Source organism: Trifolium pratense, linkage group LG5 (assembly GCF_020283565.1).
Source record: "Trifolium pratense cultivar HEN17-A07 linkage group LG5, ARS_RC_1.1, whole genome shotgun sequence".
Classification (NCBI taxonomy): domain Eukaryota; kingdom Viridiplantae; phylum Streptophyta; class Magnoliopsida; order Fabales; family Fabaceae; genus Trifolium; species Trifolium pratense.
The window spans coordinates 45,130,019-45,149,861 of record NC_060063.1 but is presented as its reverse complement, the minus strand read 5'-3'; the positions used below and the strand labels follow the sequence as shown (position 1 = coordinate 45,149,861).

At 29.7% G+C, this 19,843-nt stretch overlaps 2 protein-coding genes across 2 annotated transcripts; both read right to left on the bottom strand.

The window, feature by feature from the left end:
• Nucleotides 1-6,157: 6,157 nt before the first annotated feature.
• LOC123883029 (protein indeterminate-domain 7) lies at nucleotides 6,158-9,406 on the bottom strand. Its single transcript, XM_045931715.1, has 3 exons — nucleotides 8,636-9,406; nucleotides 7,940-8,336; nucleotides 6,158-7,184 (listed from the first exon to the last, which is right to left on the bottom strand). Exons 1-3 carry the CDS (start codon nucleotides 8,832-8,834, stop codon nucleotides 6,257-6,259), a joined length of 1,524 nt encoding a protein of 507 aa, XP_045787671.1. The 5' UTR covers nucleotides 8,835-9,406; the 3' UTR covers nucleotides 6,158-6,256.
• Nucleotides 9,407-17,082: 7,676 nt separating this feature from the next.
• Nucleotides 17,083-19,172, bottom strand: LOC123883030 (probable protein phosphatase 2C 33). The gene is made up of 4 exons (XM_045931716.1): nucleotides 18,579-19,172; nucleotides 18,166-18,471; nucleotides 17,968-18,085; nucleotides 17,083-17,750 (listed from the first exon to the last, which is right to left on the bottom strand). Exons 1-4 carry the CDS (start codon nucleotides 18,810-18,812, stop codon nucleotides 17,278-17,280), a joined length of 1,131 nt encoding a protein of 376 aa, XP_045787672.1. The 5' UTR covers nucleotides 18,813-19,172; the 3' UTR covers nucleotides 17,083-17,277.
• Nucleotides 19,173-19,843: the final 671 nt, after the last annotated feature.

Sequence of the window (19,843 nt, the reverse complement as noted above, 5' to 3'; positions counted from 1 at the left end):
TTTTTCGTAAAAATGCGGGTAACGGGTATGATATGGATACTTAGGTACCATATGGTATGGGCACGGGCAGGGACGGATCCATAAATCTATAAAACGGGAGGCCGGAATAACTAAATAATAAATATTAAATAAATAATAATTATAATAATATTTAAATATACTCAATAAAAAATACATCACATTGTTTATCTAAATTGTACACGACATTGCTCTATATCATAAAATTCATCTACAACCGAATTTGTATTAAATTTTTTAGCAATTCTTCTCTCGGTGTAAGTAATCACATAATTAGTTTGAAATTCATTTTCTATCTTGTTTCTCAACCTATTTTTCACAATCTTCATAGCAGAAAATAATCTCTCACTTGTAGCAAATAATCAGAACTAACTTAATTAAATTTGGACTTTAGTAATGTATAATATATATTATCAAAATATTTTAAAGTAAATTGTTACAATTACTATGTTGTGGGTACATGTTTTGCACCAAAAGGTAGTTACTAATCTTTAAACACATCTCTCAAATATCAATTTATGTGTATATATGTATCTAGAACAAGTGTATCAAAAAAAAAATACGACAAGAGGGGGAGTCTCAGCCCCTACTTGCCTCCCCTTATGTCCGTCCCTGGACACGGGTACAAAGGTTGTTACCCAAACGGGTATGAGAATGGAGACATGTATTTTTTCAACGTGCGGGTATGAGAATATGTATCATAGTACTCTTACCATACCTTACCCATTGTCATCTCTAATAGTCAAAATATTTATCATAAAATAATTATACAAAAATATTTTCAATGATACATCATAATTTTAGTCTAAGTTTTAATCTCCCAAAATTCTTATCATTGATATTATAAAAATTTAATTTTAAATTTAATCCACCCGTGCGAAGCACGGGTAAAACCCTAGTTTGACTACAAGTGAATAAAAATATCAACTCATTGTATTAACAGAATATTGGCAATATTGACTATAGTTTATCTTTATTTTCCTTTTTTTATGCATTACAAAATCACTCATGCACATTTGATTATTGATTAATAATACAAACTAACTAATCACTTGATATCTTCACTTTATAAGTAAAAAAAAAACTCTAAGCACTCATTTGAATTGTTAAAAAAGATTTGTCCCTTTATTGATGATGATCACCTTGGAAATGTAGTAATGGATTGGAGAGAAAACCAAGCAAGGGAAGAAGAAAGAAAGTGATAAGGGAGGGACTAGTCAAACAGGCAGAAAAGTTGGCACTGTTTTTGGGCAGAGAAAGAAAGCATCTTTTTAGTCTTACAATTAAATTGACAAGTCAACTAGGATAATGACTCTATAATATCCATCATTAAAGAGAAACTCTCTTGCACCAAACTAGGAGGAGGATAAGAAGTAAAAGAGAACTTTGTCAAAAAAAAAAAAAAAGTAAAAGAGAAACTCTCTATTCTAAGGACACATATTTAAAAATAAAAATAGAAATATTAATAATAAGGTACTCCTTCGGCCACAATTGTAAGTAAAATTGCATTTTTTAGATTCATTAAATAATTAATGTATCCAGATTATAATACAGATCAAATACATTTGTTATTCAATTAATCTAAAAAGTGCACTTTTACTTATATTTGTGGCCGAATGAAGTACTAATTTATTACCAGTAGTAGTGTTATATATGTGTACTGTACACGAAATTTTTACCATCATCAATGATGATTAAGCTATATCGCGAAATTTGTGAAACACACGGTGAGTTCTTCTTTTTCAATTGATTTTTAAGTAGTTCAAAACTTTTACCACTTAAATTAATTAGCAAATTTCAGAAGTGTAAATGTTTTAATCCTATAATAGAAATAAAAACAAACAAAATTCAACAAAATTCTTTGAGTCACTGAACTCACAGCTTTTAGAAGTAGCACTACATACAGATTGTTGTGTTTTGCCTTGTGCTTATAATTGAAAATGAAAGATAAAAAGCACCCCAAGAAATCAGTAAGAGGACAAGAATAATGTATGGTCATAGCCATAAGCTATAAGCCATAGGGGATTGTGCTTTTTGCTTAGCTTGCTAGCTACTTGCTAGTACCTTATAGCTATCCCACCACTCTTTTCCTTTTACGTTGTTTAGCTGTTTTTGTAACTTCCTTTTCTCACATAAAGAAATTTCACCACTTACATAAATAAATATATACTCCAATCACCATTCATTTTCTTTATCACCAAGTTCATTGAAAAAGTCCTTCAAAAAAAAAAAGTTCACTGAAAAATAAAGCTACTAGAGTATGAAAAATGAGTATCATATATGTATGTTCATTGTTCACATAAATTAATGACTAGTAGGAACATGTCGTATCATATTTTTTATATGATTGATACTATTAATCATAATGTTTCATTGAGCCAAAAAAAAAACACGTTAGTTTATACTAGCGTGATTCAAAGTGATAAATATTAATTTTAAGGGTCAGTGCTCCTGGGGCACTAGTTAAACATACTAAAAAAGGAAACAAATGATAAAGTTAATGATGGGAGAGAATAACTTTTCACATCATTAAAACATTGAATGCACAATTTACGAGATAAAACTTCTATATTTGTATCCTTAACTAGTGCCCGGGGGCACTGTTTAACATTTTCTTAATTTTAAATGAAGTAAAAATGATTTTAATTAAAAATAAGTTGGAGGCATGTAAAAGTGGTGATTGGATCCTCTCCTTCACTCTCCTCTCCATCTCTCTCAATCCTCTCTATTTCTCTCTTAATTTCAATCTCTCTCTTCAATATTTTTTTTTAAATAATAATGAGAGAGAGTGAGATTAAGAGAGAGATGGAGAGGATTCAGAGAAATAGAGAGGAGAGTGAAGGAAATGATCTAAATCCGTAAAAGTGACTTCAACGATAAATTTGAGTTTAAAACTGAATTTTATAAATAAAAGTACTAAATTTTAGTTTCAAAGTTATCAATTGAGGAGGGAAAATGAATTTTACTCGAGAGTAACTTAATATAAATTTGAGAGAAAATTAAGGCTTTGATTGGTTTGAGAGAGATAGAGAAGAGAGAAAGAGAAGAGAAAAGAATATTTGGTGGGTTTCATATCTTTTTGTTTTCTCCTCTAAAGTGACTGAGAAGAAAAAGGAAAGAATGTGCAAAAATGCTGAAAAAGTCCGCTATGCCCTTGAATTAAATAATGAATTGAAAAAAATCAAGGACATTTTTGTACTTTAAAAAACAATAAACAATCAACACTTCTCTTTTCTCAATTATCAACACATCAAATCTACTCTAATTCTCACATATTTCTCTTTTCTTTTATTCTCTCACCTATTTCTCTTTTCACACTTTCTCTTCACAACCAAACATACCATAAAAGAGGACTACAAAATTACAATGGAAGAAAATTAAAAATAACTAAGGGCCTAAAACCGATTAAAAAAGCGTGTAAATTAAAATTGCATAATCGCAAGATATTTATTTTTACATGAGAACAAAAGTACAATTACTTCCTTTTATTGTTTCGTTTAAGAGAAAAATTGCTAAAGTTTTTGAAACTGATGTGACAAGAATTGACTCATTCAAAATGGATTAAGCAACTCCAAATCCCTAAAAATAACCTTTAAATATTTTTATGCGAAACTTTAAATAAACAGATGCCCTAAAATTGATTTTATAAAATCATTATGATTAAATTAATCACCCAAATGTCTTCATAGTGGTTAACAATTTTTAATTTTTGAGTACCTCTTGTATGGTTTATAATTCATTTTTTGCTTATAAAAAAAAAACTTCTAATTTTTTTTGACACAACAATATCTTGTAATTGAATTTAGTATCCTTATACATACTCCTATTAATCCATTTGCATATAAAAAATAAAATACACAAATACTCCATCTAGTAAGAACCTACTCCCTCTAGTCATAAATATAAGAGAAAATTTACTTTTTAGATTCATTGAGAATTTAATGTATATGGTTCATAATATGGTCCAGATGAATTAAATTCTCAATTAATCTAAAAAATAAATTTTCTCCTATATTTAAGATAGTAGGAAGTAATTTTTTAAGCCTTTAAGGATTAAGGCTCACTGCACTAGATAGAGCATTGGGATTCAGAGGAATCTTTTGCTGCACAAAATGTTTGCCTTTTTAATTAAACTAGAGGTGACAAGGCCACTATCAAACCCTTCATTACCAATTTACCATACTCATATTAGTCATATATATATCTACGTACAACATTGACCTAACATATCATATAAATATAGGGTGACAATAACCATGCATATGTATTACATTTTCCATTATAATAAAGTTGCTTATAAAAATTAGGCTAATCACCTTGAATGGTAAATGTTAAAATCCTAAATGCATAATTGTAAATGTATCCCTTGAATCAGTTCTTCATATGTTTTAGGGTGGTTTTTTTTAGAGCAATGCTATATCAATATAAAAAAGTTAAACAAAAATACGACATGCTATTCTATTTATTCATAGCACGATTATCGAAACATATAAATAATATTAAAAAAACTAAAAATATATTCTTGTTGTATTTTTGTTAAAAAGATGTGTTTAAATAACATTTTTCTTTTTTTTATTACCTTGGAAAAGGTTTCTTTTTCTTCTCAATTTATATGATAAAAAAAGAATACTTTTGATCAAGTATCATCCCTAGCTAGGGACCGAATCTTACTTGTGCCCAACTCAGGTATAAAAAATCCTCTTTTATTTTAAAAAGTTTTTGAAGTATTTAATTAACTCCTTTTGTAAATAAAAAATAAAAAACTCCTCAAAAATAAGAAAAGAATATTATTATTTTCGAAAAAACATATTTAGACAAAGTGAACATGCATATTGTATCAAAATACATGAATCCTTCCCCCATCACAAAGAATCCAATGCTTTATTCATGTGCCATATACTTTATAAATATTTGGAGAATATATCTATATTTCATGTAATAAAACTATTGGATATATTATTGTTGTTATAGGCACATGTGTCGCCAACTCTTGTTATTTTGTCTTCATCTTGTTGTTTTCATCTTGTCTTAGGATATTCCTTCTTACTTAATTAATTTGTCCAAGACTAAATAGTGGCATTTTAAATTCTGTTCCAGCGATGATGCATAATAAGAAATTACTATTATTTATTTGGAAGTCCAAGTTATAGTAAATAAATGGTGAATACAATAGTTTTTCTTTTTTTTCAAAGAAGGTGAACACAATAGTTGAAAGTCTCACAAAGCTCATCTTATGTTGCTTTCTTAATCAAAGTTCAATTTTATCATGAAAAAAAGTAGGCATATACTATCCGAGTTATCCATCATAAAAACAAACAAAAATCAGATAAAAAAATTTGATGTTCTAAAAAAATGAGCATTTTCACAAAAAGGGATAAAAAAATTTCAATATTTGATTTTGTCCGATTTTTATATTTTTAAATAAGAGAATACTATGGTATATTCGACATCAATTAGTATATTTAGCCTTTAAATTAATAGCTAAATGGTTTTATTTTTTGAGAAAAAAGTATTTCCTATCATTTGAAAAATTATAATAATTAAGTATTATTTACTAAAAATATCACCAAAACAAGATTTATTTATTTTTTCTAAATTTTATTATGCATAATAGTGAATATTAAATACTATTTTTTTATGATAAAATGAAAAAAATTAGCATAACACTTATAAACAATGAAATTGTATTTTTTTTTTTTGTTATGAATTGATATTTTCTAAACTACAAAAGTTTGATTCATGAAAGTGATTATAAATTTATTGATTTAGAAAGAAAATGAACCAAAACACTTCAATTTGTCGATACACCTTAGAAGCTTCCTTCTTTTTATCTTCTTTTCCTGTTTTTAGATAAATTAACATCTTCCATATAATAATATTAGTTTTTTCCATAACAAAACAATATTAGAATTTCAAAACTAGTAAATGTCAATCGACCCTATAATTTTTTTTACGCATACATCCAATATATCCTATTGATATGTGGTAATATATTTTTACCATTAAACTATAAGCATAATTGAGGATAGTTTGAACTTTGTTTTTTGAATTAGTCGAAGTTCATAATAATAATAATAATAAATAAATAAACAAGAAATGAAAATATTGAAATCATTCAAGAAAGGTAAATCCTCCAAAATGAAAAAGAATAAAAATTATATAAAAGATAAATAAAATTAAAAAAATAATCCATAATATATAGTATTTATGTAGGATAATACTCTTGTATTTTACGAATCTAACCTTGCCATGATGGCTTTTGAGATTCATCATTCATGCAGTTTCCAATCCCTGCAATACTTAGAATATCACTATGAGACAATGGCCTAAGTCCCAAGAAATCTCTAGTCAATCCTTCATTTCCACCACCACCGTCATCCGCGACAGTTTTTCCATCTTTCTTTGAATTCATAATACCACTAAACATTTCATCAAAATGTGCTTGTTCAAATCCAGAAGGAGATGACGAAGACGAAAACATAACATCATGAATATTAAAACATGTTGTTGGTGTTGTTGTAGTAGTAGTAGTAGTAGTATTGCTTGTTCTGTTTTGTTGATGTTCATGTGATGATGATGATGGCAACAAATTCAAACCAAAATGACCAGAGACATTGTTGAGAGAATCAGAATCAAGTTGGTGGGTCATAATATTCATAGCTGGTGAAGAAGCAGAACCATTTCTGTTCATTGTTGCACCCATTTGAGCTGCTTTCTGCAATAATGCAGTAGCTGACATGTGTGGGGAAGGTACTGTTTGGTAAGGAGGAAGTGTGGGCCCAGAAACATGAACAAGATTAGGGTTAGGGTTTTCTTGATTATGTGATGAAAAGTGATTATTTTGAGAGAAAATTGATGATGTTGATGATATAGTATCAACATTATTAGGTGGTCCAAGCCAAGGTGGAATTTCTGAAAGGTTGAAACTTTGATTTTGATTTTGATTTTGTTGTTGTTGTTCTTTTTTTAATTGAAAAACATGATTAAGCTCTTGTGATTGAGGATTATTGAATTGGGTTTGTAGATTAATCATGTGATTAGAAGATGGTGATGATGAAGGTTGTTGTTGTGAGGGTAAAATTGGAATTGTCATGTTTGTCATAGCTCTTGCACTCTCTTCTGCTAATGCATCACAAAATGCTCTATGTGTTATAAAACTGTCCCTCCTGTTCAAAAGTCAACATAAAATTACAAAATTTACATAAAAATTTACCCTTTTTTTCTCTCTTTTATTTGCTTTTAAACATTTTTCTATGTACCTAATTTATTTGAAATATATTTATTTTAAATATAAAATATAACATGACATTAAATTTTATCTAATAAATGTCACTATCCAATAATATAATGGGTCATGTTAACTTGTTCTCTTAAATCATATGATAAGCTATTCAAATAAAATAAAATAAAATAAAGAAATTTTGCAGTAAATAATACAAATATTTTTTGTTTTTGGTACAAATTGACAAAAGAATTCTAATTCATTTAATTAAATATCAAAAGATCAATACAATTAAATTTATTGGTAATTAAAAAAGTTAATTACACAAGTATGAAAGTAAATATTTTTACCTTGTGTCCAATGTTAAACTTTTTCAAAACTTTCTGATTACTTTAAAGACAAATAGTCTATTATAAGGTAGTGCATTGAATATTTTCCTTACTAGGAATTACCACTTTTTACAAAGAATGGAATTAGTGAATTATGGGAGAGTACTATATCAATGTCCTATCATCATCATCTTCTCCAATGTAAAAATAAATGTAAAAGTATAGTATAATATTAATATAAAAATAACAAAGTGAAATTTATGCATATCAAAGTCAACCTAGGATTCAATTCAATTCAAATGAATGAATTAAATTATTTTCAGAAACTGAACTCAAAAAATTCACATGACATTGAATGTTTTTTTGTTACCTTGAGAAGAGGGTTCCACAGTCACATCTATACTCTCTAGTGCCACATGTTTTTGAATGAGCTTTCCAATCAGATTGAACAGCATATTTCTTTGAACATTTTTCACATTTCCACTTTTTCTCACCATGTTTTCTGCAAAAGTGCTTTTTGATTCCAGTTAAATCTCCTAATGCCCTTGATGGATCATGATGCACACAAGTTGTTTCTGGACATACATAAACTTTCTTTCTTATCTCTTTACTTGTTCTTTGCTTCAACTTCCATGGTAAGTTATGTCCTCTTCTATGTAGTTGAAGATTTTGATCTCTTTGAAAACCTTTGTTACAGATCTCACAAAGGAATCTGTTTTTTGCTAGTAGACTCTTTGGTGATAAAGCTATTACCTCAGCTTCTGGGTCTGAAAAATAAAAAATTATCATTTTTCAAAACCCAAAAAAAATAATTTTTTTTTAACCCATAACCAAACATTAACAATTTATTGCATCGATACCGATAATAATTTGAAAAAAGAACATAATTTAATATAATCATATGTATTGGTGTTGTGTCAGTGTCAGACACTCTGACACCAGAACACGCCTAATCAGAGGTGTGTTCATGTTTTAATAGATGATGATTAATGACATGTTAATCAAACAAACCAAAGAAAGTTTTGATTTTTAATATGAAACTAGGAAAAGAAAGTTTAAAACAAACCTGGGTTACCAGGAAGGTTTCTTTTTTTCTTGACTGTTTGTGTTGGAGGAGCTAAGTATTGTTCTTGAGAGTAACTAGTACCAATTTCACTAGCTTCACCAGATGCAGAAGTTAAATTTGACATGTTTTCTTCTATCACTTGTTGTTGCTGAGGTTGTTGCTGTTGCTGTTGTTGTTGGAACATAAAACTTTTTACCATCTTATGATTATTACAAGTTTGAGAAAACTAAGGTTGTTTTTGTGTTGTGTTTTAGACCATATAGATCTTGTTTTTTTTTTTTATGTTGCTAAGGTTTTTTTTGGATCTAAAGACAAAAAATAAAACAAGAAACTTGCCAAAAACAGTAGTGAAAGGTAAAAGAAGGAACAAGCAACAAGAACAAGAACAAAGACTAGTTTGGTGTGTTTGTGTGTGTGATGGTTTGGAACCAACCCAAGAGACAAGTTTTGTTTTTTATTTGAGATTGTAGAAGAAACAAGAGAGGGTGCTAAATGGAAGTGAAGATGAATTAGGTGGTGGTGCAGTTAGCAATAATCCACATTTCTTTTGTTCATAGTTTGAAAATCATATAAGTTGATAATGTTAACAAGAAAAATCCAACTATAGCCACACAAATATGAACAAAAATATAGACTTGGTTGTTGTGTGTGAGAGAGAGAGAGAGAGAGAGATGTGGATGAGAAGAGGGAATCACTGAGTTTGTCCAAAACCACAAACCAAAGGAGAACCCTACTGCTAAACTCTGACGTTGCACTTTCTGTCTTTTCCTCTGTTCTTTTTTCAAAACACAAGAAATATAGTAATTTATTTTTGGCTTATCTAATTTATGGGTCTCTTAAAGACATTTTAAATTTTATAATGGTCCCTTAAAAAAATAAAAGTCTGGATTGATCCCTTAAAGACATATATGTTTGCCATATTGGTTATTTCCGTTAAATTTTAATTCCAAATATAACAAAAAATTCCAACGGTTAAAATTTTAAAAATTAATAAGGTTTTTGGTGGAACAGTTACACTTAATGACATTCATAATTCAGTCAACTAAAACTAACATTTTTTTTTGTAAAAAATTGACGGAAAGGATCAATGTGAGAAACGAATGTGTCTTTAAGGGATCAATCTGAACATTTTTTCTTTAAGGGATCATCATAAAATCTAAAATGTCTTTAGGATCAATAAACTAATTAAGCTCTTATTTTTCTTAGTTTTAGCTTTTTTAGAAAAGTTTTTTTTTTGGTTAAAAAACTTCTTTTTTTAAAATATACTCTTGTACAGTTGTCTTTCCATTCTCTTGCAAATGTAACCATAAAAAGGGTGAAAAAAAAACAACAAACAAAAAGGGAGGAGTATTATTATTTATAAATATATAACACAAATTTTCACATTTTTTTTCCTTTATGGTGAAATCTTATTACACTTCAACTTTTTTCTCTCTTTTCATTTTTCTATGTTTCTAATTTTTAATTTTTCTTTCACCTTGAATTCTTTTTAAGTTACGTCTATGTACATTTGTTTTTGATTAAAAATGTGTTCCATACAATTCAATACATTAATTAAAAAGAAGATATGGTCTTCTTAGCAAGAATACGTCCACATATACATGTAAATAACACATTTGTAAGTATGAATCTTGATTTTTTCCGACTCATTTTTTCTGTTGTTTGTGCTGTCATCATCTCAACCATTCATTTATGTTTTTTCTCCCTGTTTAAACTATTTCTTTTACTATCACTTATTGAACGAATAACAACAGAGATAGTCGAAATCGAAATATGCTTTTATCCTTACTTATTCAAACAGGTGTGTGGTGTTAGAAATAATATAAAACCATTGATATAGCTCTATCCTAACACCTTAAGGTTTTGGGATAATCGGTTGTTTGACAAGTGGGAGTGTGATGGAGAAAATTGAATTCTAACATCATGTCAATAATACACTTTTCTCAGTTTTCTAGTTTTTTTTTTTTTTTTGGTATTCAATTTTCTAGCTTTTACTATGACATGATTGATTCATTGATTAAATTCTAACAAGCATGGCTAAAAGTTTTGCCTCTTAATTCATTTTTATATACTCTTTCCCTGTATTTTTATTTTAAATTATTTTTCACCATCTTCCATTTCACTACTACTCATTGTAACTATTGACCTATGAAAAAAGCTGAAAATTCTGACAAATAATTTGCATGGTTCTTTGTTTTAAATTGTAAACAAATGATCTTCTATAGAAGCAAAGCTGCGTGCCTAGCTAAAACTTTAGGCACAATTTTTAATAGCCACAATTTTTGTCTCCCTAGTCATTTTCAATTCATAATGGTCATTATCAGTATGGAAAAAATTAATTAATAATGTTACAAATTATGATTTCAACTTTATTTTAAAAAATTTAGTGCAGTATATCAAACTGGGACAATATATCTATTTTCCATTAAAAAAATTGTGACAATGTTCTAAGTGTTACTATGTGAAATACAAGATAAATACTTAGAACATCATTTGAAATTTTGAGAGCATATTGAAATAGAGACTAAGTTTGGTTCTATGGAAGAAAAGTGAGAGGAAAGAAAATTACGCAAACCAATGCATGATCCAAATTCATGCATCGGTTTGCGTAATTTTCTTTCCTCCCACTTTCTTTCCATAGAACCAAACAGATCCAATTGAACTGCTGTCTATTCAACAAAAACAAATGAAAATGAATATAAATTGAATTCTAAGGCAATTCGTTTTATTTATTTTTCTTTGAAATCGCACAAATAATTCATCATCTTTTCTTTTAAATGACAAATGAAATAAGTAATACGATGATATTCTACTTAAACTTGCAATACTAATCGTCTTAAATCATATGAAACAATTCTCGTAGACATTTCCACTTACAATAAAGTTGACTCCATGACTCAGCACAATCAAGAGTTCTAAAATGTTGTGATTCTGAGAGATGCTAATTAACTTATAATAGATGATTAACTGAAAATAGTTGTAATCTTTGTACAAAAAAAAAAAGAAAAAAAGTCACAATCTCTCTTTGTAGATACATATCATCACTTATCATAAACGAGTGGTGAAGAAATAATTCTCTTTATAGTCATTTGATCAAGGAATCAAAGGCTAAAACGGAATAGCGGGTGGAAGTAACGATGCAGGTGCGCGTAGGGGATCAGCGCCTATCCTTATGCACCATGCATAAGGAAATGCCTTATGTACCATAACTTTTGCCGGAGTAGTACTTACTGAGCAAAATTGTAGAACTAGTTCAAAACCTAAGGAAAAAAATTGTAGAACTGGTTATTGAATGCAAAGTTTTTTTTTTTTGGCACAATTGAATGCAAAAGTTGGAAAATACTTTCATGTTTATAAATTTTAATGTCTGCCAAGTTTTTCTTTTTAATAAATGACACCTAGCGCTATTTATTGGGCCGGCCCAAACCTCAACAAACTAAAATTAAGACTTTGGACCTTTAAAAAAACTTAATAAAAAAAAAAAAAAATTAATAACATGGTTTATTTATTTTTTACCAAAATGGTTTATGTATGTTAGAAATTTATTTATAGTCATTTTTTTTATAGATATTTATAGTCCTTTTTAACTCATTGGCAAAATGTAAGCCTTTGAGTTTGTGCTCCATCACCATGACTCAAATCTTAGACTATGCCATAATTTCTTACAATCACAAAAATATTTACACAACAATTTCGATGTAAATCACAAAAATTAACACATCTTTTAGAGATAACTTATTATGCAATGATAGTATAAATTTCTACACATTCAATTCAACTGCATCAAAATACTATTTTTATAGGTTAATTATTAGAATATCTCCTCAAATACATGGTGTGGTATAATTGAATACACTCCACATAGTATAATATTGTGTTGGAGTCAAAAGGGAACCAAATGAATGTATGATATCAATCACATTCGTGGAGTAATGATGATAAGTTAAAATGTGATATTCAATTCAGTCTTATATATTGTTACTCTCAACTTAATATGGATGATCGCCGAACATTTCATGTAACTCAAACAGTGTATCCCTAAGCACATTTGTGGCTCCGCCACTACTTTAATCGATTACTTCATCGTTGTTATTGATATAATACATTAAACATGATAGATCAAAGTCTTCTGTCTCCTCTTAGCAAAAAAAAAAAAGTCTTCGGTCTATCATATTGGAATCGAATTCTTCAAAGGAATGAACAATTAAAGAATAAGTAGATAAAATTCTTCAAATTCGTACAAAACATTAAAACAATCTAACACTAACTCCTCCTCTCAAACAAATCAAAATAATTAACGCATACACTTAATTTAATATCGGAGGTAGTATATATAAATATTGATTTTTAAGTGTAATCGTGAGCATAACTCAGTTAGTAGTGACATTATATGTAATATATGATACACTCACTTATTTATCTTTAAAAAGTGAAATTTTAACTACTAGATTACTTGACAAAAAATATTGATTTTGAAGTACAATTACAATTATTTGAATTGATCAATAAATATATATGATATCATTTACTTATCGTGCGTTTGATATGTGATCGTGCCTGATCAGAATATGCGACCGCGCCGGTGTTGAGTTCTCGGTGACCCCTGTTGAAATGGAGGGGGGTTGTGTACTTGCAGACACTCCGACGCTCAAGTCAGTTTAAGTGTGGAGTGTGGTTTTCTGTGCTAAAATGATATGTACCTCTTGAATGGTATGAAATCACGTATATATAGCCCCCAACGCTGGGCCAAGGCTCTTGATGACATTAATAGTCATCAAGTGGCTGCCGGAAAACGGCTGGAAAGCCTTGATGAACAGTTAATGCTCATCATTCCGGTGGAATCTAAAGTTACAAGTGGCCCAGGAATATAACCGTTGGAGTGTCGAGCAATCGTTATATGTTCGCACACTAGGAGCCAGCTCGATTGCGTTAGGTCGTGGTGATTGGGTGCCCGGGCTTGTAAGCTCGGTCCAGAACAATATGCTAAAATATAAGGGACTGAAATTTGACTGAACAATTTTTTTATACTCTATTTATCTTATTTTGTATTGTTTTATGAAATACTTATTATTTTTGCGAATTAAACACAATGTCTAATCTTAGCGCAAGTCATCATTCATAACTAATTATTTATTCCTTCAAAATAAAAATTTATGCTTACACTTACTTTGACGTACCTACTAAGTAGTGTTGATGTAACATCAATTGTACATATATATCTTTTTCATGTGAAATTCAAACTTTAAGAGCAACAAAGTAATATATAAATCTACAATATATGCTAGTCACAATCGTAGTAATCAACGTATCAGCAGTCACATTTTGTAAGGACGCTACAAATAATTTAATACAAATTAAATTTTCTATGTCAATAATGGCATGGCAACAACAAATAATTAATCGTTTTTCTCAGTGGTTGGTGAGCATAAAAAAAAATTCTCTTTCAAAGCATGCGTTTGGTTATTCTGGTAGATGTTCGATATTGCCCCCTGCACCATATTATTATGAATTTATACAATTAAGAGTCTATTTGGTAACAATAATAAATTGATTTATGTTTTAAGAGCATCTCTAATGGTTAGTACCTATTAGGTACTCATGGTACTTATTAGGTACAATTATTGGAGCACAACACATTTTAGTACCAAATAGGTACCACTTCTCAAATAAGCACTATCTCTCACATAGTACCTAATAGAATTTGTGGGACTCATTTATAAAGATGTAGAGTAATTGATGAGATATGGAGTTAGGACCCGTTTAGAATTTTTTAAGAGGTGTTGGGTTGGAGAGATTGCGTGCTTATTAGGTACTATTATTAAAAAATTATAAATGAGTGATGTGTACACACGAGACTCATTTAAGTACTCAAAATTGGATTTCTCCGTTGTGGATGCTCTAAAAGATTTAAATTTTTTAAGTAATTAAATAGTTAGATGTTTGATTTAAATTACTTATGGAGAAAAATTATTTTTCAAGAGGTTTAAATCTTTATATATATGTTATAACTTTTTAAAAGAGAATGTTTTTGGGATCTTTTGAGAAATAATAGTGGAAATTGGATTCATGATTTTTTTGGATCTTGTGGTAGACTTTCTAACTTATTCTGGATCTTGTGGTAGAGTTTCTAACTTATTAGCTGAACTTTTAGCTATTTGGATAGGTCTTCAATTGATGTGAGATTTTGGATATCGATCTATCGTGTTGGAATCAAATTCAGTCTTGAAGCTTATTGATGATGCTAAACACAATGACTTCCACCCATGCAACATTGATTTCTCTCATTAGAAAGCTCTATTATCTTTCTTGGGAGGTTTCTTTCAAGTTTCACTCATACTTTAAGAGAAGACAACAAATGTGCTAATTGGTTGACAAAATTTAACGAAACTTCAAGCTAGGTCATGGTTTAGCTACCATAAATTGTTTGAATTTGGACAAAATTGTTATTAGACCGCCAAAATAATCAAACTATAGTAAGTCAAATCAATATATAATTCATCAGTCTTTTAAGCATATAATTCAATTGACGGAAACATTAACATATAACATGCAGGGATAGAGATTCGAACCCTAATACATCCCACTAGACAAAAACATAAAAATAATAATTATTTGGTTGCCAAACTAATTTGACTTTTAAAATACGTAGTATATAGCAAGAGTTCATAAAAATGCAATTTATAGCTACGCAAAGAAACCCCTATAAAATGAAATTTTGGTTGGAGTGAAATGACTTGCTCACGGTCATCACACATTATTATCAACTAATAATTCCCTCAATCATGCAATGCTTTTCTTTAAATTAATCAAATATAAGCTCGAATTTCAAATAAGATTTCCATTGTTTAATTTCGTGCCCTTTTCCCCCCAATAAACAGACAGTACTAGACATGATGGAACACTCCAACGTGGAAGGGAAAAACGTACGGTCTCATGAGTATTTGCTACTGATCAAATTATTTCAAAACAATTATTGTCTGCTTACTATTATTTGATCATGAAAAAGTAGTATAGTAAACTTGTTTATTTATTTTTTTGACGGTTAAATTTGTATATTTAACCACTTCTGAGTTTTTTTCTCTCTATCTTTTACGATATTTTTAATTCACTTTTAAGTTATTTCTTGAAAGAAAAAAAAATTGTCCATTCAATTTAAGAGTGATTTCAGTATAGTCTTTTTAGTTTAAGAGTGATCGTTGTACTACGGTCGTTTCATTCAATTTAAAATTGGCCATTGTCTCTTTGGTTTAATAGTGATTATAGTACCTTTGATTTAAAAGTGGTTTTAATTGTTCCAATTTGATTGACACAGTTGACTGTTGTGCACTATTCACATATGTTATTTTGACCTTATTTTTCTACTAATAAACAAAAATAAATATTAGCATATAAGATGTTGTTTGATTCGTCTCGATGTGTATTTTTAAAATATCAAATTTTTATAAATTTTACTATTATACAATTAGAAATATTAATCGTCAAAGTTATGCATCGACATGTGTGAAATAGTCAACTGTGTCAATCAAATTGGGACGGAGGGAGTATCATATTAGGGTGAATAAACCCTAAGTTCTCTTTGCTTTTCTTCTTGTTCATATACTAAAGAAAGATGATTTTGCTTTACCAAAAAAAAAAAAAAAAAGAAAGATGATTTTGTTGGGCCGTGACAGGGGGAGCCACCGAGTTGGATCGGTACATTGGACATTGAACAACTTTACAAATGATTTTGACACCACAATTTCATCCAAAATTTAAGGGTTCAACCTCAACTCTTTCAATCAATGTGAAACTTAATTAACTCACAACACTTCATAGATTTTAATAGATTTAGGGTCAATTTTGATCCAAAATCCCTCTCAATCGTTTTATATTTCTTTTTATTTAAATAAGTGATTTTTACACATTTTAAGTTTCTTTTGAGTCTTCTTCATTGTGATTCTTCATATGATGTAGTAATCCTGTCTTAGTGCGGAGTTGTTTGTTTGGAGTTTCCTGTCTTGGTATGATGTTTGTTTTGATTTCCTATTTTAGTATAGTGTTTGTTTTGTTCAAATTCACAGATTTATTTTGATCCGAATTCATTGCATGTTTTAGATACAATTTACTCAAGACAAAAGAATTACAATGCCGATAAATTGTTGAAATATAGAATTGTATCGAAATAAATGGGAAGAAAGGATGGACAACAAGGCAGAAAAAGTTGGGATCATAACCAAGAAGCTTGAAGCTTCTTGATCCTTTTTGCAAAATAATTCCGTTTCTTGAAGAAGAAATTCATAATCATCATCTATTTTTATAAATATTAAAAATATATAACTATTATTATATTTGAGACCCGCAAAATGGCCTTGAGGCCCAATATCGCGCACACCTGACATATGGATGTGGACCGTCCCTGCTTATAATGCCTAGTAAACCACTTAAAATGTTATAAATTAAGGAATCAATGCAAAAGGGAAATGTGTTTATAAATTAAAAAAGAGACATGGATTTACAAATGTTCACATGATCTACCAAATATACACAGAAAAAAGAATAATGGTGAAAAGAATATTGACATAAAAACCAACAAAAACTAAAAAAACTCCCAACCTTCTTTAACAAAAAGAGTGAGGGTTGAGAAAAGAAACCGAGATCATATGCTATTGGTGCTTTTGTTTAGTCTTGTAGGGTGATTCTCTAGATCCCGTAACGATACTAGTATTAGTGTTAGGTGAAGAATTTCCCTGTGGATGAAAGAAGAGACATATTGCAGAGCAATCATCGGGCTTCGAAGATGGAAGCTTTGTCCTCCATGCTAGAACAGCCGACTCCACAAGTAGTTTAGCAGCAGAAGATCGTGGAGCAGATGCGACGATGTTCACAACTTGTTCGTTGGACATAACATCCCAAATCCCATCTGTGGCTAAGACTACAAACTGATCCTGGTCAGTGAGGCGGCGATAGGAGACTTCTGGAATAGATATGAGTCCAAAGTCCTTGAGGCAAAAGTCACCAAAAGCACGTGCCATAGCTAGCCCCGGGGAATCAACATTGGGAAGCCAAAGTCGAGCAATTCCTTCGTTCTCAAGGGCAAACACCCTTCCTTTACACATCATAATTCTCTCTGCTTCCCCTAATTAACGCAATAACAATAAAAAAAATTATATTATGCATGCAACAACAAGATGCCATTATATGCATGCGAGTCCATAGCTCAGTGTGGTAAAGCATTTGACTGTAGAAGGTCATCGGTTCAAACCCGGTTAAACCCTATTACAAAGTAGCTCCATTGACAAAATCCATTCACAAAAACAAAAAACTATGCATGCATCAAAGAAATTATACTATACTTGGAAGATTCGGCTTTAGGTCAGTTGTTAGTTGAAGTGCAATCAGAGAACCATCTGGATCTCGGGTACCTAAAACAGCTCTCGAATCTCCAACATTTGCAATAACTAGTTCTTGTCCCTGAAACAAGAAGAATAATGAGTGATTATCAATGATGCAATGAAGTTTTTTTTTGCAATGAAATGAAATAGTGTGCATGCCTTCTTGATCAAGTTAACAGCAGTTGTCCCACTTCCATAAGAATCCATGGAATGTTGTTGTTTGAGTTCTCTATCCATAGACTTAGATGCCTTCACAAATGATTCTCTCATCATCTTGAAATGGTTATAATTTTTATTATTATTGTTGTCGTTATTCTTGTTACCATCTCCACCGCGATGTGAATTCCATTCATTCATTATCTTTAATGGAAAAGCATCTCTAACTTTCTTTGCGACCACATGTCCATATTGTCCATGTCCGTCAAATACACCACAAAATACGCAGTCATCCATGGAACCAAAATTCTGAAAAATTCATTCGTTCATTATTTGATTTTTTTTTGAACGACAAATATATTATAAAACACAAAAATATATCGAATCGAAGATCGAAGAATGAAGAGAAATAGTACCTCCCAAAGAAGCATTGCATCCTGGTTGATGCCTTTGCTACCTTGTTTAGAAAACAAGGATGAATAAGGAGATGAACCATTCAAAAATATTCTTTCAGGAATTCGATGCAACCGCAATTCCGGATTCGAATCATGTGTATTGTTGTTATAAAATTTATATGGAGATTCATAATAATAATGAGTGTTATTTTGAGAAGAAGGAGCTGAAGAAGCTCCTGAGAGGCAAGATCCCATTGATCCCTACCAAAAACAAATGCAACAATAACAAATTCAAATTCAATAACAATATAGCTATAAAATATATTATTCTCCACAAATATTAACAAGAATATATGTCTAATATAAGAATAGAAAAACAAGACAATATTTGAATCTACAATATGAATTTATTTATTAAGAATAATTGATAGGGAGTCAAAGAAACACAAGTGGCACTTCACACATACAACAAATCACAACAAATGAGGAGGAAGGATAAGAGAGAGAGAGGAATTCGTCAATGGTTTCAAACTATTTTTGTTTACAACCAATAGTTAATCGATAGGTAAATAGATAGATAAATAGATAATTTATTTTGTTCAAACTCTTGCTCTTATCTCTTACATTCATAACTGCCTAACCATATATTTCTCCCATTAATTAGGCCAATGCCAACTGTCCTCTAAATGACAATTAATACTATATGATAAGCATTCATGATCTGTCATAAAGACATATTTAATTAATAACAAATTTTTCATATTGATAATTCTTTTTTGTTGCAAAAAACCTAACTAATCCTGTTAAGTTTGTATTTTCAATTTTGTGATCAGAAATGTATTTCTTTTGTATTGGTACTTTAGGTTTTGTTATACCAAAGTGACTGGCAAAAATTAAGTTTGCTTAAAAATATGGAGTATTTTATTTTTTTTGTTACAATGAAGCCAGAGAATCGAACCTAGTACCTCCTGCATACTACTCAAACTCTTCATCATTAGATTAAACCTAGTGGTTTAAAAATATGGAATATTAATTATGAAAAATAAAATAATGCATTCATTAAGGAAAGTGATTACACACCAACTTATGGTATGAATTATTTCAATGCACGCATTTATGTCAAAATCATCTTCAAATTGCATTGGTCTCTCTCACACAAAAACACATCTCAGACACACTTTAATTTAGTATTATACAGATGCAATCATGCAATAGACCTTGTACGTAAACTCATGTAAGAGTAAACCTCGTACCTTATTAATGAATTTTAATGAACTAATATGTTG